This window comes from Neoarius graeffei, chromosome 18, assembly GCF_027579695.1.
Source record: "Neoarius graeffei isolate fNeoGra1 chromosome 18, fNeoGra1.pri, whole genome shotgun sequence".
Classification (NCBI taxonomy): domain Eukaryota; kingdom Metazoa; phylum Chordata; class Actinopteri; order Siluriformes; family Ariidae; genus Neoarius; species Neoarius graeffei.
The window spans coordinates 37854694-37879920 of NC_083586.1; the positions used below are offsets into that span (position 1 = coordinate 37854694).

Consider the following 25227-nt stretch of genomic DNA (forward strand, 5'->3'; position numbering starts at 1 on the left):
ACATATATCCGGCGACACCACCCAGACATCCCCATCACCGGGACGAGACGGAAGAAAAGTGTCCAATTACGTCTCCCAAATCTCTTACAACAGCCCCTTGACACAAATACATGCAGAGCAAAAAAAAATTACCGAAGCAATTGGAATTTACATCGCATCCGCTATGCGCCCATATTCCACTGTAGAAGAGGCGAGATTCAAATATTTATTACATGTGCTCGAACCTCGCTACACTCCTCCATCCCGCAGCCATGTAAGAAAATCAGTAGTGCCAGCCTTATACAACAGAACGAGACAAATTGTGGAACAGGGCTTAAAAGCTGCCCATTCTATTGCGCTCACCACGGATTCATGGACTTCTCGGGCGTGAGGGATTAAAGAGGACGATAGTGTGCCGCGCTCATACTTATGTTCACTGAGCTACGTGAATGTAAAAAAAGTGTTTAGGCACTCGTGCGTATTGTATGTTAAAGTACCCAAAAAGGTCATGTGTTGCACTGATGCACCTATCAATATATGACAATTCAGTGTGGTGCGATCTCAGCTGGGGATATAAAAAGCTGCCTTTGAGGATAGCCTTTTGGTTTTTTTTTTTTTCTTTTTTTCCTGCACTGTACCGAAAACGTACCGAACCGTAGGGTCAGAACCGAGGTACGTACCGAACCGTGAGTTTTGTGTACCGTGCCACCCCTAACTGGTAAAAAACTGCTATTTGGATCTAGTTAACAAGAGGAGACTGTAGGGCAGGGGTTCGGATCTACCATATGGACAAGGCTGTTTTTTGTGTTCCGGGATGATGGGCCGTTTTCTCAGGAAGTTCTCAAGGCTGGGGCCATGGCGACCAAGGGGATCGTCCGGAGGCATAAATCTGAAGGACAAAGTTTTAATTAGATAGCTTTACAGCAAAAAATGACCATGTCGACAGATAAGTCAAATTGTTAACGTTAACATGATTTTAAAACTCAGACACCTTATTTATCACTGTTGCATAGAAACGAGTGCAGATTTGAGCACACTAAATGAAACGCAACTGAGTCGGTGTTGATTTGTGAAAAGTGCAGCATCAAAATGGGCTAATTTTCTTTTTTATAGTTGATGAATCAGCTTCAGCGGTGTGGAAATATTTACTGGTACGTGTCCTAGGCATATACCAGGCTCCAATTTACTCATATACATCTAATTTACATAAACCACAACCGAGGTGTTATAAACTACACCTTTGGTGATATGAGCCAATAAAAGGAAAGCATTCTACTGCTGTCACATCCGAGGGGAAAAAAAAACCACCACCACACATTTCAGTCAAGTTGGGGCACTTGTGTCTAAAGTTGCTCAAACAAAACATGTTCTTTTTGTACTTACATGCATGTTTACTATATATCCATCCGTTATTTGTAGCTGCTTATCCTGTGCAGGGTTGTGGCCGAGCTGGAGCCTATCCCAGCTGACTACAGGCGAGAGGCGGGGTACACCCTGGATAAGTCACCAGGTCATCACAGGGCTGATATATAGAGACAAACAACCATTCACACTCACACCTACGGTCAATTTAGTTAAAGTCCTTCCCGCGCCATGTGGCGCATTGGGCGGCGCCGATCTTCGTTTCCGCAGCCCTCAGCCTCTCGCCTATTACATAGCTAGGGTTACAGTGGGGGGCTAGTCCTCTGGTAACCACGAGAGTTTAACTCCCCACTCGCATCTGTATTGCAGCGTGCCTTGCCAGATGGTAGTAGGTACCATTTTTATGATGGTCTTTGGTATGACCCGACCGTGCATAGAACTCACGATCGAGAGGCGGACACGCTGCCACTAGCCGGTACGGTCAATTTAGAGCCACTAATTAACCTAACCTGCATGTCTTTGGACTGTGGGGGAAACCGGAGCACCTGGAGGAAACCCACGCAGACACGGGGAGAACATGCAAACTCCGCACAGAAAGGCCCTAGTCAAGCCCAGTGCCCAAACCCAGAACCTTCTTGCTGTGAGGTGACAGTGCTAACGACTACACCACCGTGCCGCCCCTGTTCACTATATATGCTATATTTATATATACTAAGTAACTTTAAAAACGCACAATGGAATTCAACACGATATCACTTTAGATCCATGCATATATTTGAAATTTATGATATTGTATGTAATGCACACACATCTTGAAACATCGATAAAGGACATTTATTGTCAAACTCAAGAATTAATTCACAATAAAAAAATTCAAAGTGACAGCTGGTCCATGTTCGGACCGTCATGCTGGAGATTCTGGGTGTGTGTCGTCCAGGGGTCTCAGCAGCAGTGACTGAGGGTGTCAGCAATCTGTCACGGAGGTGAGCTAGCCTGATGTGCTGATCCTGAACTGGCGTCGTGACTCGAGGCTGACCAGGGCGTGGACGATCCCTGGTGCTCCCTGTCTGTCTGTAACGCTGACTCAAACGGGAAATGGTCGAATGATGAACACCGAAGTGCCGGGCGACCTCTGTCTGTGTACTTCCGGCACGCAACATCCCGATGGCCTGTTCACGTTGATTTTGGCTTAGGCGTGGCATCTTCAATAATGACAATTTTCCCATCATTTCCCCCGGGTATTTATAGGCAAGATTTGTTTGAAAATTACAGCCTGTCCATGTCATTGACTACCCGAGTCATATTGTACGTTATTGAGTACAACTCCCTTAAATTCTGATTTGAGCACAGATTTGGAACTTATTCGGGCGGAACGAAGTTATTTTTCCATTGTGATATATTTCTTTTCTTCTTGAGATAAACTCAGCACGAATTCAGCAAGTTTTATCAATGTGCGTTTTTAAAGTTACTTAGTGTAGTATAAATATATAAAACAAAGCTTGTTACGGCTCCAAATCCATAATCTTCACTCAGGGTAGCTACACAGTACATACAATGTTCTCATATCTGCAGTTACAGTTATTCAAATTATTTGCCATTTTTTTATTACTACGTCTAGCCCTACTACTCTCCTTACTACAGATTTTAAATTACTGATTATATGGATAATGGTTCTGATTGATTAACTGCAAATCAAGCATTTTTCGGGTTATTAAAATGTTCCCTTGCTCTAAATCGTATGGACACACCAAAGCTGAAGTCAGGAACAAATGATGGTCGCTTTTGATCGAACCTTTGATAAAGAAGGGTCTGAGTGATTAGTGATAAAAACTGCCAAAGCACAGAGGAATAATATAACTGCAGGATGACTTACTTATCATTGACAAACGAGTACATAAGAAGTCGTTCGTCAATAAACTTCTTCCATTCTGGTTTTTCCACGGCCAAATCCCTGTAGTTGTCGTTGGAGACGATGATGCCGTCCGATTCGTAAGCCAACTTGACGATGAACCGGTCATCATAGCACACCACCCTACGTCCCTGGACCCGGCGAGAGGGTGTGAAAACCAGGATCTTGTCCTTTTCCAGTCGCCTCAGGATCTCTTGATCTGAAGGAATAGGAAGAAAACAACTTTTAAGCTTTCGCATCCAATTCCGAGACTGCAAAGTATAATTTAACCAGGGTGTAATTTTATATAAGTAAAGTCTAAAATCTGAATCTGATTCACGCCAAATGAACTCGGAGCATTACAACTGATTATAGAGCATGCTTGTACGACTGCAGGCCTGGAAGCCCAGTTTCTACACAGTTGATTTCCTGGTTCGAGCAAACCTGTAATTAACTAATGAGCTGAATCAGACTTGTTTGTGCTTCGAAACCACCAAAGTGTCCTGGACTGCAGCTTCCGAGAGAAGCGTGACTAAATAGCAAATAGTACACAAAGCAGGTGAGAGATGGGTGGACTTGCCTGTGATGAGAGCATCAGGTCGGGACTGCTCTTTCCTCCATGCTGGTACGAACACTGTGATGTCTTTGTGGCCACGTTCGAGGAACCAGTCCACTGCAAGTTGAATACCTTGGCAAGAAAACACCTCCTTGTTGCCATGGCTGCACCATTAAAGAGAGAAACTGAGTGTGAGAAGATAATACGCAGTGTGTGTCTATGTATGGAAAAAGATACGTTCCTAAAGGTATAATGGTGTATTTTGTACACTTTTTTTTTTTGGTGAGACAAAACACGAACAAGTGCAAAATTCCTATCGCATGAAAGTTTTAAAAGTGCAAAATAAAAACAGCACCACATCTTTTTTTGCCTGTTTTGTTATAAATATCTAGTGCTTTGGCAGGACAATAATAATAGATTTAGATATCTGGGCTACAACATAGGATAAAAACAAACATCAATATAGTATTTAAAAAAAAAAGGCGAATCAAGGTGCAAATAATACAGTAGTTCAAGTTTCGTCTCCTGTAGCCATCATATAGGAGTGTACATAGATGATGAGAAAAGTTGAGAAACTGATTAAGCAATACCGGGAAATTTCAGCTTCAGCAATTTTCACTTCATTCCTCTTGACAAATCGCTTCAAATCAACTGCCTCCTCTTAGTGATGGGTTCGACTTGCTTTTAAAGCTCAGTGGATGGATATTTGCCCTAAAACCACTTTGTCTAGACATCTTGAGGTTTGGTTGAGGAACAGACTTCTATTCAGCCAAGGAGAGTCACATGAACAATTCCAACACAAAAAACACAACTCCCCTATTGTAAATAGTTCAGTCTCATGGAGAGGCTGATTCCGATTATAGAGGTGATCAAAATGTGTCAAAAGTGCACAATTTCATCATTTTTCATTCATTTTCAATACCTTACTAAAGTGGTTTGGGGATTTTGAGCTCAGTTTGCGATGTCACAAAATATACTAAAAGGCTTAAGCCAACACGATGTGCCCAAAAGTTTGTGGACACCCAGCCATCACCCATATGTGCTCACTGAACCACAAGAACATTACTGAGGTCAGACAGTGATGTTGGGCGAGAAGGCCGAGTACACGGCCCAACGTTCTAATTCATATCAAAAGTTAACATTGGGGTTCAGATCTAGTCTGGCTAACGCGACTTCAAAGCTCTGCGAGCATTTGGTCTGGCAAAGATATTAAGCCCAACCGTGTCCCAAAGTGCGTGGTTGACCCGCCTCCCTGAAATGCCTCAGTTTGCTACTGGTCGAAGCCAGAAAAGGCTGTGACGAAGCTTAAACCAATCACATCACTCTTTCCTCTGACGTATGTGATGCGACGGGGCTAACTGGTAGATTAAACTCTTACCGAAGCCGGTCGGGAGCAAGGCGAAAACGTCCTTCCTTTCAATAAATCCCTCCAGGGCTGCTCTTTGCTCTGTTTTCAATGAGAACTTGCTCCATGTTCGTAATGTTTCTAGTGAATGAAGCGCTTCCGGCATAGATTCTGTAAACAATCTATGGCTTCCGGTCGCAGTTCTACTACGTCACTGCCTTGAACACGCCTCTACCCAGGGCCGTTGGAGATGCTCAAAGTTGATTGGCTCCCGATTTTTCGGGAGCTTGGAAGAGCTGGAGATAGCTTGCCTTGCCAGACTAAGCTCGCAACAGGCCCTTGTGTTGCGTCACACTTAGGATGGGCGGGCCCAGGCTAGTTCAGATCAGAGCTGGTGCAGGATACTGGAGTTCTTCCACTCTAACCTTGTGATGCTGGAACAGGTTTGTGTCCCTTAGCGCCAGTGAAGAGAAACTCTAAAGCTACAGCATACAAAGACATTGTATACGACTGTGTACTTCCAACTTTGTGACAACGGTTTGTGGAAGAACCGCACACGGGTGTAACGAGCAGCTGTCCACATACTTTTGACCACAGTGTTATCAGGCCTGATTTAACAACTACATGATACTTATCTGCAGAAGTTGCATTAAAAAAAAAAGTTAACTAGCCAATGTTATTGGTAAAGAAAATATCGTCACTGATGGACAGGTTTTGTCTGTTGGTAAATAAATCACTGAGATAATGACCGTGCAAATAACGACCCAGACGCTGAAATCCCACTTTTATTTTGGAGTGGATTTTATTTAAGGTATGGAGGTTTTTGTTAGTAGGTTCCTAGGAATAAAAAATATACAGTACTAGTTGAAAGTTTGGACTCGCCTGCTAATTGAATGGTTTTTCTTTTATTTTTATTAATTGTCACTTCAGGTTTTAAAGTAATGATGGATGTCGTTTCTCTTTACTTAGCTGAGCGCTTCTTGACATAATATGGATTACTACAGTTGTGTTGAATAGGGCTATTTACTGTATTTTTATTATTTACTGTTTGATCTCGGATGCATTAAGACAAGAAATTGCACTAATTATTAAATTTTGACGAGGCATTCCAGGTGACTACTGGTTAAGATAACGCCAGTAGTGTGCAAAGCGTCAAGGTAAACGCTGGCTACTTTGAAGAATCTAAAATCTCATCTCATCTCATTATCTCTAGCCGCTTTATCCTGTTCTACAGGGTCGCAGGCAAGCTGGAGCCTATCCCAGCTGACTACGGGCGAAAGGCGGGGTACACCCTGGACAAGTCGCCAGGTCATCACAGGGCTGACACATAGACACAGACAACCATTCACACTCACATTCACACCTACGGTCAATTTAGAGGCACCAGTTAACCTAACCTGCATGTCTTTGGACTGTGGGGGAAACCGGAGCACCCGGAGGAAACCCACGCGGACACGGGGAGAACATGCAAACTCCGCACAGAAAGGCCCTCGCCGGCCCCGGGGCTCGAACCCAGGACCTTCTTGCTGTGAGGCGACAGTGCTAACCACTACACCACCGTGCCGCCCAGAATCTAAAATATGAAACATTTTGTTGTTTTTTTGTTTACCGCATGATTCCATATCTGTTCTAGATGTTATTTCATAGTTTCGATGCCTTCAGTATTGTTCTACAATGTAGAAAATAGTCAAAATACAGAAAAACCTATGAATGAATAGGGTGTACAAACTTTATTCCACATCTATTACTTTTAATCCAAATCTCTTAACACTTTTATTATTAAACTTCCAACCTCAAAGATGTACCACATTACTGGGCAGTAAACTTCATCACTTTAACTAAAATCTTTTCCTGACGGCGCTTAAGTTTTCAGCTACACACACCAGCAAACACGGACCCGAGTGAAAGCATCCGGTTTGGGGACAGAGCAACATTCAGTGTAGTTAATGTAAATGTGAATTCGCTTGGCACAGGAGCACAACTTGTGAGCACCTGAAGAGGAAACGTCCCGGTGCGAGCACACCTGTGGTAGATTCGAATGGTGGGTTTCGGGGTACAAATGATAAATCATGCACGACAGAATTAATATGAGGATAAAAGAGAAGCAAGGTTCATGCACTATCACTCACTTAACTCTGTGGTCTCGGTAAACAATGACAGGTTTCCTGTTGCTCCAGAGAGCGAGCTTGCACGTGCTCGTTTACTTTCAGCCTCTCGGCAACAACCAGCGGAGCACACCTGCACCTTCCGTTAAGACTTCAACGGAAAGAGGTCTTATCTTAAATCAGAGGTTGGAAACAGGAATGTGTATTTTTCTTGTCTATTTTTTTTTTTTTTTACTAAACCACAGTGACATTAACATGCAAGCGAGTCTCACATGGGTTCAAGTCACAAATTCTTTGATAAAGCACTGAAACATCCGTTCTTCATTAGAAATGTAATCATACCCCCTGCTCTGGGAGGTGGCGGGTAATACTGGTTTATTTACCTCTGTCTGTCCATCCGTCCGTCTGTCTGAAACACCCTTTTTCTCAGCAACCACAAATCACAGCCACTTGGTACCAAACTTCAGCTTGGGGTTCTATACCGTGTGTACCGTTTTCAGATCTGTCCCACATCGACTTCCTGTTTACCGGCTGAATGTATTTACGAAACGTATAGGGTGGATTTCGACGCTATTTCAAAATGACAGTTTACCAGGATGCTATTTGAAATCCCTGAGGAGAACGCTGCTCTTTACTTGCTTGTTTCAGGGTTAATTATTTGTTAATGTCAACATTCCTAACAAGTGTCCTATTCCTTCGATTGCTTGCATTCTGATATAAGCGAGAGCGGGGGGATACGTAAGCGAGCAGTAGCTCACAGTTGATCTTGTTTGATACCTTTTGGTTTTATGTTTTATTCTTTTTATTTTCGATGTAATGCGGTGATTCCCTACAGAAGAGACTTGTAATCGACCGCTTGGTTTCTTTTTATTCATTTCAGCCATTCCAAGGTGACTTCCGTGATGAAAGCTACTCAAATTTGGTTGAAGTCAATCTATGGCCCATAAATTCCAGAACAAATTTAAAATGTTATGCATTTATTTCATGGACATTATACAGCTCCTTAGTATAGCCAACATTTTTTTCATTTCTAACTACATTTTCATACAAAAAAAAAACAGGAGGAAAATGTGACTTCCGTGACAGCTACATCCTCAAAAATATTGACTGAAGAAATGTTTTATCCAGTTCGTAGCCTTCTGGGAGAGATGTACCATTTGTTTCACACAGTATACCAGGGGGAAGTCTAGAGATTCCTAAATTAAGCAAGCCGTCATAAATTAGTAAATTGCTGACCTTGGAGAGCACTGGAAGTCTGTGACTTCCGTGACCGAAAAAATGTGACTTCCGTGACGAGTACCTCCACCAGTATGAAACAAAGTGCAAAAGCTGTATCTATTTATTATTTATTTTTAAACTCCCACATAACAATGCACAGAATAAAGTGGTCCTTAGTTCAACTTGGTGAACAAAGTTTTCCAAAATGTTATCAGCTGCAGATCCTTCAGTTTGTATGCAAGATAAAATGTCTTTATTCAAAGTGCACATAAGGTCACTTCTACAGGTTAAATATGCTTGTGACTACTTCAGATGAACAGTTTTGATTTCTGGCTATATGTCATCCACATTTCAAGCAGTCCATGAATGCTGAAATCAAACTTCAGATATATATCTTTGTAATGAGCTGCAGTTTTTAACACCTGGTGACATTTGAAAAAATGACTATGATGTGTAGGTTAGCTTGGAATGGCTCATTTACATCACTTGAGCCAAGACCTTTTCTTATGTTTATAGAATATTCATCCATTGGTGCATCCCCTTAAATCTCACTTCAGGTTGTGAACAACTACAACATGGAAAAGTCAAGTAAGCACTCGTTGGCGTCTGCAATTACATTACAGGCGTTTAGCAGACGCTTTTATCCAGAGCAATGTTCAATGAGCGCACACACTCTTATGCGGTACCTTGCTCAAGGGCACTTCAGCCATGGTTTTTCCTGCCAGTCCAGGGAATCAAACCAGCAACCCTTTGAGCCCAAGGCTGCTTCTCTAACCTTTAGGCCATGGCTGCCCCGAAAGTGTAAATTTAAATGACTGATTTACTGCATATCTGTATTGCAAAAGTGTAAATCCCAACCAAAAAGAACCGCTATTTCATATAAACCTTTCACCATATTAAGGTGCTAAAATACAGCGTGTCCTTCCAAAGTTAAAAAGAATCCAGTAATATTGATAGTTGGCTCAAAGTTTAGCCATGACCATGTTTCTTTTACGCTCATAAACCACTTGTTTCTCCCGTAGACTTGCTGAGTTACTGTGTGTGTGAGGTTATGCGGTACAAGGTAGGGATGGGTCATGATTTTTGAATTTTCAAAGTCATTAAGTTATTAAAAATATCGTGTTGTCTGAAATATATATTCCCTTGTTTTTACCAGTGCCTGGTAGTAAGTAATGTGTTACTGCAGCCAGAAGGTGTTATATCATCTCGCCAACTAGAAACACCACTACTGACGTACCAGTATAACACACATGTCCAGTGCTTCCGATTTATGAAACTGATACTAGACCCAACAACCAGAAAATCTGAAGTGTGGACATTTGCAACGTAAGAACGAATCAGTAAAAAAATAATAATAATAAGCAGGAGTAACCTGTTGGTATGTTGTGCACTACAGTTTGTATATTTAAAAAAAAAAAGTAAAATGTAAGGTGTGGGATTTTTGCATTTCTTGATTCTCACCTCATGGCTACGTTGCTTCCATCCACAACTATGGGGCGGAGGTTATCCTTGTCGTCCAGGATTGACTGCAATGGCGACTCAGAGCATCGAGAATCGGTAGAGTCTGAGAAGCTACATGCTGAAGATGATGATGACCCGGAAGACGCTAAAGATGAAGAAGTGGAAGTGGATGACGTTGCCGCACCACTGTCGCTGTCTGACTTGCTGCCAAGTTTCACCAGCTCCCCTAGGATGTCGTTGATCAGAGCATCTGACCCGAGCTTGCTTAATACCAATCGAACCAAGTCCTCAGCATAACCCAGCTTCAGAGCAAACTCCAACTTGGTCTGATACTCCCTTAGAGAATTTTCAGTGTTTGGATTATCCTGCGTCACTTCTGGCAGCCCTGGGGAATCCAGATCCAGACATGGAGATCGGCAAAGAGGCGGATGGACAGCTCGAGCTGATCCATCGCTTGGGGCAAGAGTACAACCCCGCTCCACCTCGCCATCAGATCCACAGCTGTCCTCTGAGTCACCCTGGGACGAAAAAGGACATCTCCCAGAGCTGGGCGCTCCTTCCTCGCTGGTGTCCAATGAGCCCCTGTCCATTCTGGAAACGGCATCTGCACCGGCCTGCCGGTCTACAGCCTTCACATGGAGGTAGTCCAGATCCAGCCCCAAATCGAGGATATGGCCTGCTCCATCATCCAGATGGTCCTTCAGGCCCATGAAGCTGTCACGGACATTCAGCGCCGTGCTGCCTGTGACCTCTTCCGACCTCTGGACTAACTGTTACTCACCCCTCAGACTGCTCTGGTCATGTGAACCTAGAGGGATAAAAGAGATTGGTTTGATCACACTTAAAAACAAACAACCTGGGGGGGGGGTGTCGTGGCTCAATTGAATAAGGCGCCATACCATAAATCCGGGGACCCGGGTTCGATTCCGACCTGAGGTCATTTCCCAATCCCTCCCCGTCTCTCTCTCCCACTCATTTCCTGTCTCTACACTGTCCTAGCCAATAAAGGTGGAAAAAGCCCAAAAAAATCTTTAAAAAAAAAAAAACTATCAACAACAAAGACAGTTGGTTCAATCCTTGCTCCTGGAGGTATATTGTCCTTGATCTGGCTAACAAATGTCTTCAGGAGCATTGAAAAGAGTTACATCTGTGTTGGAAGCAAATGAGGTCAGTAGAGTTCTCCAAGCGGCACCTTCTGAAGCGTCAGGTTATGAATAAATATAAATAGTTAAAATTGAGGCTACCGTGTGTTCAATGCTGTAATCAGGAAACTGACATTTAAATGAGAAACTTTGCTATGTAAGCAATGAAATCTAGATTTGTTTAGCATTTCAATCCATCCATTATCTGTGTCCACTTATCCTGTGCAGGGTCACGGGCAAGCTGGAGCCTATCCCAGCTGACTATGGGCGAGAGGCGGGGTAAACCCTGGACAAGTTGCTAGATCATCGCAGGGTGACACATAGAGACAACCAACCATTCACACCTACGGTCAATTTAGAGCCACCAATTAGCCTAACCTGCATGTCTTTGGACTGTGGGGGAAACCGGAGCACCTGGAGGAAACCCACGCGGACACGGGGAGAACATGCAAACTCCGCACAGAAAGGTCCCCGTCAGTCCCTGGGCATGAATGCAGAACCTTCTTGCTGTGAAGCAACAGTGCTAACCACTACACCACCATGCCGCCACAATGCCTACATGGCTGCTGTAAAATTCTGGATTTGTAGAACGATAGTAGAAGGTAGCAGAGATAACTGGATCACTTGCCATAGACAGATGCACATTCTCAGTTTTAATAAGACATCGCTGATTTTGAAGGGGGTTGGGGAGGCGGGCACACAGCAAACAAAGGGCGGCCTGGAAAGTCTCCAACTGTTGCTAGGCTGCAGCTGCTTAAAGAACGCTCCTTCCAAATGCCACTGCAGAGCGGGAATAATTTCGTTTGGGCCAACAAAAGGATTTAAGGGGAAGGGAGGTGGGACAGGCGAGGTGGTTCAGGTGAGTGACTCATCCTGACCTAACAAAACGGTAGGCAAAACAGCTACCTGATTTAAGGGCAAACCTTTTGCATATTTGGAACATTTTTCCAGTATGCATATGTATAGAGAGGTATCGCAAAAACCACACAGAAGGCTGAAAAATGTTTTCTAGGCCTATTAACTTCCTCCTTCTTCACAAAGAATGCAAAATAATACAAAATGAAACCACGTCAGAGACCAGTCTGACCTAAAACATACCTACAAATCAAGCTCTGTTTAGTCAACAAGCTTCAGTAGTATATTTAAACTATACTTTATTTCTTATATATTTCTTATTACAATGTGTTTTTGTAATGCTTGTTAGATTTCTCACAAACACCAGAATTGCTGGACTCTCCAAACTTATAATGACTGGTTTTTGAGTCACCAGATTTCATTATTATTAAGCAATTATATTATTTTTTTTCCTTGGGAAAATACATTTTATAGAGTTATGAGTAAGCCACATATGTTGTTTTGGTTTTTTCAAATGCACACCAAGGCTCTGGACTTAAAAAAAAAAAAAGTTTCAAATGCACTAAATAGCTTAACATTTAATCAACTCAACACAGTGACGTGACTGGCCTAAAGCTGCAGTTTCTTTTATAGGGGAATTTGTAGGGCAGGTCTGGCTGACGCTGTCTAGATGGCAATTTGCCAGCCAATAGCATCGCTTCCATTTGATTTGTTGGCATTTTTCAAACCCCACTAGCGAGCCAGCCCAGTCCAACGCAGTCGCGTGTCATTAATGAAGCAGTAATGAATATGTAACATGGCGGGGTTTTTTTCCTGGGGTGTGCACACAGACATAGAGAAGAGTTTAACCCCACAGAGATGCAGCAAGGGAGACCAGCGGTCCCTAAGGCAGTGCATGTCTTGGCAGTTATTGTGTGTTGGGAGTGTTTTGGGGAGGGGAGTGTGTGATGTGCTGTCTGTGCTTCTCCTGAGACAAAAGCAAGGGTGAGGGCCGGTGGGATGCAGCCAGCAGGGCAACAGATGTCTGCTGAAGCCACGGGGGAACAGCAACTGGTGTCCTCCTCCTGCTTTTGCCGTGCCGCTCAATACAGCCGCCTGCTGTATATACCCCGCCTCAGAGTGGTCACGTGACTGTTGAAAACCTTGTCTTAACCCCAGAGTGCAAATATGCCCCCTCCACGGCAACGGCCATGCAGACCGATGTAGACCGCGAATTCTGTTCTCTTCCCAACCACCTACTGGGGTACACGCAAAATCCTCAACCCCCTTCATTCGTGCCAATTACAAATGTTGTTTTAACAGTTTGCCCTGGCAGGAGTAAAACTCTAGGAGTTATGACATGCAGTATATAGCTACAAGCAGTTTGTAGCACAAATAAAGCTATCATGTCCTTTTTCATCACTGGCCTAGACTTCTTCCATCACTTTTAAGACTTTTAAACCATATTTAAAGGCTCTCAGAGCAGCAGGATATGCAAAGTGAAACGTACCACCTCCAGCTTCTGCAAGAGGACTCCACGCCTCATACTTTCTATGAGAGGAACTGTTAATCTAAGAAAGTAGGCCAAATTTGCAAAGCGTGAGACTGAAATCCCATCAAGATGTAGCATTATCACATGCCTACTGAGAGGCATTTCACATTCAATTATGATCCTGTGCACTTCCCAAATGAAATGAGAGCATATAGAATAGAACCTGAGAGGTATGAAAGAGTTAAACGTACTCACCACCAGTCAGGACAGACTGTCCCAAGAATCCACCGGAAAGTTCCTTGGAAAGTGCTTTCAATGAGTAAAAGTAATAAAAATATCTTGTATCCTGTATCGCCCTGCCTCAGTGGATTGTCTCAGACAAACTAGAGATCCTGCGTGATTCTACGTTGTCCGAAAGGAAAACTGAAACAGGAGTAAAGTGTTCCAAGCTTGTGGTGCAGCAGCCCTTCAAACACTCGCTGCAACTAAGGAAGAGAATCTGCACCATAGATCTTTTTTTCTGCAGAAGGTGGTTTAAACAATGAGAGCTGGAGCAGATGGAGGTACAATGTCTACCATTCCCCCATTAGTGAGTCGCTGCTCATGGACCAATGAGAGAGCAGCCAGTTTACAATGGAACACACACACACACACACTCACTCGCTCAAACTGGGGGAGCGTGTAGATAAGCCAGTGGCTGTCATTCCTAAAGGTCTTCCCTCGTGCGGCCCATGAATCAACGAGGGGTGTGTGGCCAACAATAGAGCCACACAAAAGAGGGCCTGAGCAGGCAGCTGCAGCACGAGGCCTCGGCCATTAGGGAGCAGGCCGGCAGTGGGAAACACCTGGCTAGTTGAGGGACTACAGTGGCTCACCCTTCTTTGTGTTTTTTTCTTTGACTAGAAGCTTTTTTTCTGGGGGGGGGGCTGGGTCACAGCTAAACAATAGGCCAAATTATGTTAAAAGCATTGCGTGTTGCTTAAAACGAGAGCGCTAGAAAGAGAAAGGGAGAATGACGGACAGAGAGAGTGCGTCTGGGGGGTGGGGGAGGTGCTCCGAGGGGTCGAAGTGTGTCTGTGTCGTGGGGGGCATCTGAACAACCACACACAATAAGTGTGTTTCCCTAGTTATAAAGAAAAAGACATCTTCATTGTTGAGACACACTTCCACAATATGACGTTTTAGAAAAGAAGAGGCCAGTATAACGAGATCCTTTTCCTGAAGTCAAAAGTTTGTATCTTTGACTTCCTCTTTTGAAACGTCACCTACCTCTCGCATCATGCTGCTGGAAAGAGCAGACCGCAAGCGGCGCTTTTTGTGCAAAAATGGGCCAAAAAAAAAAAAAAAAGGGCTGCTGTTGTACATTGCATTTTCCTGGAACAACATCAGAGCAGTTGGACTCTTATCATATGACTTCCTAACGTCTTCCTTCTGCGCTGATAAACCAAATCAGAAGCGCTAAAACACTTTAATGTTGATACACGACCTGGGGATAGGTAGTGAAATAAAAAAAAAAAAAAATGCGAGCCTGATAAAACACTGACTAAATGAGGCTTAACTTCTGAGACGTTCTTCACGTCTTCAGCTGGGAAATGAATTCCACAGACCATCTTAACACCATTTATTTCAAAAACACCGTCTTATTCTAATAGCAAACTCATTATTTCAATGTGTACAATAATATTTTGCCTATTTATTCAAGGTTTTTTTTTTTCCCATTCCTGAACTTTCCACCAACAGAAGACTTTAGAAATTGTTTGAAATGATTTGTAGGTCTACCTGCTTTTAGATTGAGGTTTGGAATAAATCCATTCAAATCTAAAGACCAGTCATGTAGGCTAATAGTGTTTGAGGGTCCAGAGAGCCTATTTTGATCAACACTGCTCTAAAGCATGTCATGGTGTAAACATCAGACTTCCACATGATGCGACAGGATTGTGGTTAATAAAGTGATGAGTCGATATTTGACAGTACTTGCTTTGATTTAGTAGCCTCTGACTGATACGTGACCAACTTTGTTCAGAATCTGAGGTGGGGTCTCTTAACTCATGAATGATCAGTTTTAAAAATATAAATTAAGCCTCGGTCACAACCGGCCGTACGTGCTCCTACGGCCGGTCTACGTGCAAAAAACGCAAGAAACGCACGGAGGGCGCGCGTGTGACGTGCTGATTTTCGAGCCGTAGACCGGCCGCAGAGGTTCTTTGTCATGTCAAACAAACTCTACGGGCGCTTACGTTTTTTTCAGGTTGCAAGACAAACTTATGGCCAACGTGCGTCTTTCTCCACGAACAAAAAAAACAGCGATTTGGGAAACGCCAAAAATTGCATGGCCAAAAAAATCGTACATCTGGTTGTGACCTAGGCTTTATATTTTACACACCAGCTGTCTGTCCTCATCTCATCTCATCTCCTCTAGCCGCTTTATCCTTCTACAGCAGGGGTGTCAAACCTGATCCATAAAGGGCCATGTGGCTGCAGGTTTTCATTCCAGCCATGCAGCAGCACCCTGATTTGGCTTATTCAATCAACTGACACACCCACCCTTTAATCAAGGGTGGGTGTGGCTGCAAGTATTTGACTGTGTGAAGACAGTTCAGTTGATTGAATGAGCCAAGTCAGGTGTGCTGCTGCATGGCTGGAATGAAAACCTGCAGCCACACGGCCCTTTATGGATCAGGTTTGACACCCCTGTTCTACAGGGTCGCAGGCAAGCTGGAGCCTATCCCAGCTGACTACGGGCGAAAGGCGGGGTACACCCTGGACAAGTCGCCAGGTCATCACAGGGCTGACACATAGACACAGACAACCATTCACACTCACATTCACACCTACGGTCAATTTAGAGTCACCAGTTAACCTAACCTGCATGTCTTTGGACTGTGGGGGAAACCGGAGCACCCGGAGGAAACCCACGCAGACACGGGGAGAACATGCAAACTCCACACAGAAAGGCCCTCGCTGGCCACGGGGCTCGAACCCAGGACCTTCTTGCTGTGAGGCAACAGCGCTAACCACTACATCACCGTGCCGCCCGCTGTCTGTCCTTTTTTTGGTAAATGATCTGAACACAATAATAAGTGATCTATGATCAATTATCATGACTGATTTATGATAGTTGCCTTATAAGTCCATGCGTTAATCCAAATCATCTGCTCACTAAACCCATACTACTTCTAAACGTGAAATATTGAAGAGTTTCATAATTCAACTAGTACACACACTCACTGGCCACTTTAATAGGAACTTGTTCTTGATTCTAAGACTGCTGTTCTTGGCTGCAGGACTGGAACCCAATGTGTTCTTCTGCTGTTGCATGCTGAGATGCTTTTCTGCTCACCACGGTTGTAAAGAGTTGCTATGAGTTACTTTATCCTTCCTAGCAGCTCGAACCAATCTGGCCATTTCCTCTGAGCTCTCTTATCAACAAGACGTTTGTTTCCACCCACAGAACTGTCGCTCACTTAGTGTTTTTTGTTTTTCGCACCATTCTGTGTAGAGACTGTGTGTGAAAACCCCAGGAGATCAGCAATTTCTGAAATACTCAAACCAGTCCATCTGGCTCAAACCAACACCCATGCCACAGTGAAAGTCACACTTAGAGGTCACAATTTTTCCCATTCTGATGTTTGAAGTGAACATTAACTGAGGGTCTTGGTTTGTATCTGTGTGATTTTCTGCACTGTGCTGCTGTCAAGGGATCGGCTGATTAGAGAACTGCATAAAACAGCAGGTGGGCGGCACGGTGGTGTAGTGGTTAGCGCTGTCGCCTCACAGCAAGAAGGTCCGGGTTCGAGCCCCGTGGCCGGCGAGGGCCTTTCTGTGCGGAGTTTGCATGTTCTCCCCGTGTCCGCGTGGGTTTCCTCCGGGTGCTCCGGTTTCCCCCACAGTCCAAAGACATGCAGGTTAGGTTAACTGGTGACTCTAAATTGACCGTAGGTGTGAATGTGAGTGTGAATGATTGTCTGTGTCTGTGTCAGCCCTGTGATGACCTGGCGACTTGTCCAGGGTGTACCCCGCCTTTCACCCGTAGTCAGCTGGGATAGGATCCAGGTTGCCTGCGACCCTGTAGAACAAGATAAAGCGGCTACAGATGATGAGATGAGATAAAACAGCAGGTGGATGGGTGTTCCTAATAAAGTGGCCAGTGAGTGTGTGTCATAAATGTACGCATAATTATATCCTACTTACAGATTACATACTGAATTCACACTACACTCTCAGACCACAGGGGCTATTCGTTCCGGGATGAGTCCGAATGATTAATGAACAGGTTTTTGTTTTTCTAATATGGGGTCATTTTTCAAAATGTCACAGTGTCACAAAAGTTCCTTCTGAGATACAGCATTCCTTAATCTATAACGTATCCATCACCAAACATTATACTGTAAAACAACTGATAAATATGCTTTTGTCAGCCAAATATATATGTGCTATATCCATAATAAAGTTTACAGCTGATTTTCTCCAAACTTGATTTTACCTTAATTGTTTTTGCTCATTTCTCTTGACTGGCTGCACCAAATTTCATCCCTTATTTTAAAGATAATTAACTGTACATTTAGAATATCCAATAAAACTTTTCATTTCAATTTTTGAACATCTGAACAATAACATTTTGTGGTTACATGCCCCATATTTCAGTCAGCAGATTCTGATTAACCAACAGTGCTTAATTTTGTTCAGCCTTACGCTCTACTCATTTTCTCAGTCAAATTGTATTATTTTTGTGGATTTTGTTCAATATATTCAGATTGAAATACTTGCACGGCATATTCCTGTTGGTGCCTGGCGCATCCTATACTCCATCAGTATATAAATATACACTCAATACTATACAATATATTATTCTACACACAGGCCACTTTTTCCATGGAACAAAAACATGCATTCTATTCCCTTCTAGTGGGTTTATTGATGACCTGCAATATTATCATCATATTGCTTATCCTCCATGTATTACACCAGTCTCCCCAATGGAGAATAAGCATGCAATATTGTTATAATATTGCACGTTGTCAAGACAACACGATGGAGCTCATGTGAAGATCCAGTGACAACTTTGCTGCTGCGCATGCGCGCACACATTTCTTTGTCGGCTGGGAAAGGGAGAAGATGGTTAATTCAGTGCTCGGTTTAAGCACTAAATAAATAAACTCATCTCATCTCATTATCTCTAGCCGCTTTATCCTTCTACAGGGTCGCAGGCAAGCTGGAGCCTATCCCAGCTGACTACGGGCGAAAGGCGGGGTACACCCTGGACAAGTCGCCAGGTCATCACAGGGCTGACACATAGACACAGACAACCATTCACACTCACATTCACACCTACGGTCAATTTAGTGTCACCAGTTAACCTAACCTGCATGTCTTTGGGGGAAACCGGAGCACCCGGAGGAAACCCACGCGGATACGGGGAGAACATGCAAACTCCACACAGAAAGGCCCTCGCCGGCCCCGGGGCTCGAACCCGGACCCTCTTGCTGTGAGGCGACAGCGCTAACCACTACACCACCGTGCCGCCCTAAATAAATAAACTGAAAACTGAAACTAAAGATGTGCTGAACATCCGAAAGGCTATCAAAACTTCATTATATATTCTTCATGCATATTTACAAGAGAAAAACATACCAACGGACATCGAAAAACTGGAAAAGAGACACGTTGGAGATGTAAAACTTCCGTGCTACTGAGTGACTCCAGTGAGTCACTTGCGTTAGTGAATAACTTCTTTTGGGCAGCATGGTGGTGTAGTGGTTAGCCTCACAGCAAGAAGGTCCCGGGTTCGAACCCAGCTGCCGGCGAGGGCCTTTCTGTGTGGAGTTTGCATGTTCTCCCCGTGTCTGCATGGGTTTTCTCCGGGTGCTCCGGTTTCCCCCACAGTCCAAAGACATACAGTTAGGTTAACGTGGGGTGGCCTTGGGCTGAAGTGCCCTTGAGCGAGGTACCTAACCCCTGACTGCTCCCCGGGCGCTCTGGTGTGGCTGCCCACTGCTCTGGGTGTGTGTGTGCGTGTTCACTGCTTCAGATGGGTTAAATGCAGAGGATGAATCTCACTGTGCTTGAAGTGTGCATGTGACAAATAAAGGTTTCTTCTTCTTCTGACTCGGACAGTTTGTCAACAAACATGGCCATGAGGTTTGCTTTATTAAAAGCGGAAGATACATTTTGAAAGAGAAAGACGTGCTGAACACCCAAAAGGCTACCAAAACTTCACTGGATATTCTTTATGCATTTAATCTTCTGCATTAAATATATGGAAAAAACTGGAAAAGAGACATGTCGGAGACATAAAACTTCCACACTAGTGAGTGACTCTGACAGTTTGTACATAAACATGGTGGCGAGGTTTGCCTCATTAAAAGCGGAAGATTTAAAGACAAAGACACACAACTCCCGAAAAGCTACTAAAACGTCACTGGATATTCTTCATGCATATTTACAAGAGAAAAACAGACCAATGGACACCAAAAAAACTGGAAAAGAGAGCAATAGCAAAAATTCTGTCAAAGTTCTACTTGGAGGTGAGGAAAAGTGATGGAGACTTTTACAAGAGAACTTCACTCATGGACTTCACTCAGTAAAGCCCTTTTGTTTTGAACAACTGCAGTGTAACAATTAACTCCTACCAAAAGTACCTTTAAACTTGAACTATCTACCTGGATATAGCTTGTATATAAGTTGGGTTGTTGTTCAGGCTTTTTGGACTTGTACCATTTTTATTGTTAGAACTTTGACTTTGTACATTTATACTGGATTGACAGAACACTGAATTGCATTCGATCAGCATTCAATATTGGTAAGTTACCGCCCTGTTCTTAACTTTGTGTAAAATATATAATTGTTCCATTGAATGTGTATGTATAATAATAATAATAATAATAACATTGCCTGGCTTTTTTTGTGGTATATCAGATATATTCCATTCAGCTACCTGTCTTCAACTTGTTCAGTATCATGCTGGCTGAATGGAATGTATCTGATATACCACTCAGCACCAGCCAGTACTATTTTTTGTAATTTAACTTTTTATTTGGTTTTCATTTATAGAAAAACATGTAATGACAAACAGTAACATAGAACAGACAGCATGGCAGTATCTACATATACTGTAGTGGCATGTCCCTTTTAACTCTAGCACCAGACCAAAAGAGAGAAAAAAAATATATATATACACATACATACATACACATACACCCACATGTACATACATAAATGATAAATAAATTTAGCACCCATAGTAACATCTCTATGTCTACAACCTCCCCACAATACCATAGGCAAAGAAATAGTCCCATGACTTCTTAAGGTTCTCATTTTCATTATTGACTCTTGATAACATAACTTCATATGATACTATCTCTGACATAAGCTGTAACCATTGTCTAAATTCTGGAGGGGATGTACTTTTCCACACCCTCAAAATCAATCTTGTAGCTGTCACAGCCCCCACTTTTATCACTGTAAGGTCATATTTTGATGCTTGTGGCAGCTCTGTATGGTCCCCTAAAAGGCACAATCTAGGAGATTTCGGTATTGTCATACTCATCGCTTTCTCCATATGTTCTATGACTTTTTCCCAAAATGGCTTAACCAACTTACATTCCCAAAGTGCATGTACAAATGTTCCCGTTTCTGTATGGCATTTCCAACATAAATTATTGGCCAAAATACCCATTCTGTGTAGTTTAGAAGGTGTGAAGTAAAACCTGTGTATTAATTTATATTGAATAAACTTTCCCCTGGCCTCCCGTATACCTTTTCTTGTGTTTGCCAAGATTTTTGACCATTCCTCCTCACTAAATTCACATTGCAAGTCTTTTTCCCACACTAGTTTTAAATTATTACACAGATCTCTCGATTGCCCAATAAAGAATTTGTAGAATCCTGATGCTCTGTGTGCTGCGCATGGTAAGTCCAGAAAGTCCATGATTGGGTTTTTCTCCAGATTGAATTTACCTTTAGTAATGCAGTCTCTGATTTGTAAATATTTCCAAAAGTTTCCCTTGCGTTCCAACTGAAATTTTTGCAACAACTCTGAGAAAGGTATGAAATGTCCATCTAAGTACAAGTCACTTATTTTATGAATCCCTTTTTTGAGCCATTGTTCCCAATAAATAGTCTTTTTTCCAATCCGTATTTCGGTGTTGTGCCATGGAGAGGCATAGGGTTGTCTTAAGTGTGGTACTTTGTACATCCTGTGTATTTCTCTCCAAACTGTTTGGGAATGAGCCATTACTGGGTTACAGGGACAGGTACCCCCATCAGTCCTTGACCTATGTGAGAGAGTGTCCACAAATGTAAATGGAGCAACCAGCTCCTGCTCCATTTTTATGCAGCTTTTTCCTGTGTTCGCTCCTCTCCAGTGCTCACTCAGCATGGCCATTTCAAAAGCCAGATTGTATAACCTTACATTGGGGAGGCCTAAGCCCCCTACATCTCTAGATGACCACATTTTCTTGATGTTGATTCTGGGCCTTTTCTTATCCCAAAGAAATGTTTTTACAATGTTATCAAATGTCTTAAACAGTATTGGTGGTATATCTAAAGGTAACATCATGGAAACATAATTGAATTGTGGGGCAACAACCATTTTTATCACACTCACTTTCCCCCAAAGAGTAAGCTTTAATTTCCTCCACTTTTCTAAATTTGTTTTTATCTTCTGTAGGAGTGGTTCTATATTTAAGAGCACTATTTCCTCCAAGTTTGGAGTTAAATGAATCCCAAGGTATTTCATGCCTGTAGGCACCCATTTGAAATTAAACACAGTAATATCATTTGAGTGACATGTTCTTGATATTGGCATGCCTTCAGATTTATGCCAGTTTATTTTATATCCTGATAATTTTGAGTAAGAGTTAATGCATTCAAGTAGCACTGGTAAAGAGTCAGCCGGCTCTGCTATTACTGCCAAGATGTCGTCTGCATACATAAATAATTTGTGCTCTCTGCCACCTGCATGTGCTCCCTTAATTCTTTCTTCTGCTCTAATTGCCAGAGCCAATGGCTCTAAAGCTAAAGTGAATAAGGCTACATCCACACGACAACGGCAACGAGATGTTATTTAAAAATATATCGCGTCCAAATGGGCAACAATCAGTAAAATATCAGGTCCATATGGCAACGCAACGCTTGCTGAAAACGATGCAATACACATGCCACACCTCTAGGGGTGCTGTAAGACGGTCCCTTCGGAGACAACAGAACAATAGAAGAAGTAACGACGCATGCGCATAAACTATTATGCGCAAGACTTCATATTAGCCACAAAGTCAGGAAAATCTGTTTGTAAAATTACATTATAATGACCAAATACAATGAAAAGTATTTTTCCAGTCTCACCTGTGAAAGGTAATTCCATGTGATCTCATTTGGACAGAAAACCTGTTGGTACAGTTAAACGCAGCTAATCTTTATTCTCCGCTTTGACCTTTCCAAAATGGCGGCGAGGATGACGTATGATTCTACGTGGAAGGCGGCGTCTTCAATGGTCCGGAATAAAGTGAATGATACACGTTGATGGAATTAATTTGTTGTTTCTCACATGTGAAAGGTAATCCCATATGATCTCGTTTGGACGGTAAACCTGTTGGTACAGTTAAACGCAGCTAATCTTTATTCTCCGCTTTGACCTCTCCAATATGGCGGCGAGGATGACGTATGATTCTACGCGGAAGGCGGCGTCTCCGGACTTCCACGTCTCCGGCGTGGTCCGGAATAAATTGGATTAATTTGCTCCTCTATGCTCTTTTTAAGGAATGTATTGTCGGACTTAAATCAACATCTGAAGAGGTGAGATCACTCCTTTTTCCCCCTATTTTTGCTGGCGGGATTGCACCATTACACAATAAATATTCACAGTGAAAATATTTTGTAAGCGCGTTTCATGAACCGAGTTATAGGATTTGTTGACAACTCGCATCGCAATGAGAAGATCATTGGCACTACTGGTGTTAAGAATCAGACCATTTCATAAATGAATATTTTGCTGTAGAGCTGCAGTGTTTGTACAATTGCATGTTTTTGCTTCACTATTACTGTCACTATTCTGCTTCTTGCATTACTACTGTGAACTAACACTGAACATAATAATAATAATAATAATAATATCCAAGCTCGTGTTTCACTCTCACTAGTGCTCTGTAAGGCTTTTTCCTGGTGATATTCGTTACACTTCTTCCTGGCATGAAGCACTCACAGTCATGTGGTTGTGACGTCATCAAGAAACAAATCCGTTCTACTCATCCAGACGACTTCACAACGGCAACGTTGCCAGATCTTTCCACTCTGGAACCCGTTCTCAAAAAGATTGCGTTTTGGGCACCCAAAACGCCGGTGCCGTGTGGACGCCAGGCCTAAACGATAAGCAATTGTATCGGAGTCACCTGAATCCGTTGCCATGTGGACAGGGCCTAAGAGGGGTGATAGGGAGCAGCCCTGTCTCGTTCCCCTTGATAGGCCAAAAAAGTTAGATATCACCCCATTTGTAAGAACAGCCGCTCTTGGATTTGAGTAGAGCACTTTAACCCAGTGGCAAAAACCAGGCCCAAATTCAAATTTAGAGAGAGCTGCCATAAGGAAGCCCCATTCTACCCGGTCAAACGCCTTCTCGGCGTCTAGTGAGAGGGCTGTAACCGGTGTAGGATTGGTGCGATTCATATGTACAAGATGCATGAGTCTTCGCATATTATCCATTGACGATCTATGCTTAATGAAGCCTACTTGGTCACCATATATGACATTAGGTAACACCCGTTCCAATCTTGATGCTAGAGTCTTAGTCAATATCTTAAGATCAACCCCAAGTAGACTCACAGGTCTAAAGTTAGTTGGTTGTGATGCATCTTTATCTTTCTTTGGGATAAGAGTGATTAGGGCATCATTGAATGTGCTGGGCAGAGAGCCCCTCTCAAATGCTTCCAGGTAAACCTTATGTAAAATAGGGGCCAGGATATCAACATATTTTTTATAATATTCAATTGGGAAGCCGTCCAATCCAGGCGACTTCCCATTTTTCATTGACTGTATGGTTGCTCTTAATTCGTCCTCTGTTAGAGGGGCATCCAGCATTGTTCTTTGCTCCTCAGAAATGTTAGGCATCTGAAGGCTTGAGAAAAACTTTTCTACTTCCTCTGTGCTAGGAGTGCAGTCAGATGTATATAATTCTTTGTAAAATTCTTCAAATACCTTATTAATTTCTATTGAGGAGGTCACTGCTCCATTTGCTCTCTTAATCATTGGGATATTGTTAGAAATGTGCTGGTGCTTTAATTGCCTGGCTAACAGTCTACCGCCCTTTTCCCCTCCTTCATAAAAAGTAGATTTCAGTCTAAATAAAGCATATTCTGCTTTTTTATTAAATATTTCATGTAACTGATATTTACAGTTACAGATGGTGTGATATATCTCCTCTGTATTATGAATTGCCAATTCTTTTTCCAGATTACATATTTCCTTTTCCAATTTTGTCACTCTCATTGCACTTTCTTTTTTAAGTTTAGAGGAATGGGCTATGATTTTCCCTCGGATGTATGCTTTTGATGCCTCCCATACAGATGATATTTGTGATGTAGATCCAATGTTGGTTTTAAAGAATAATTTAAGTTCCTCTGATAGTGTGTTGCTAAATACCTCATCCTGCAATATGCTAGTGTTTAGCCTCCATCTGCCTTTTCTACCTCTGTCCGTCTGTAAATCTATGTGTAACTCTACTGTGGCGTGGTCACTAAGAGCAATTGCTCCTATCTTACAGTCCACAACTGAGTCTATGAGAGTGTTTGATATTAGGAAGAAATCTATCCTGGAATGTGACTTATGACAGTGAGAGTAGAATGTATATTCT

At 42.8% G+C, this 25227-nt stretch overlaps 1 protein-coding gene across 2 annotated transcripts in view; it reads right to left on the reverse strand.

Moving 5' to 3' along the window:
* The window catches only part of LOC132866167 (probable ribonuclease ZC3H12C), a 51770-nt gene that overhangs the window by 6187 nt on the left and 20356 nt on the right, over window positions 1-25227 (reverse strand). For both annotated transcript variants that reach the window (XM_060898769.1, XM_060898768.1), the window contains exons 2-5: window positions 9915-10722; window positions 3810-3949; window positions 3215-3449; window positions 762-868 (exon numbers count right to left, since the gene is read on the reverse strand). In XM_060898769.1, the coding sequence (XP_060754752.1) occupies window positions 762-868; window positions 3215-3449; window positions 3810-3949; window positions 9915-10624 (1192 nt within the window). In that variant the 5' untranslated portion in view covers window positions 10625-10722. The remainder of the gene's footprint in view (window positions 1-761; window positions 869-3214; window positions 3450-3809; window positions 3950-9914; window positions 10723-25227) is intronic.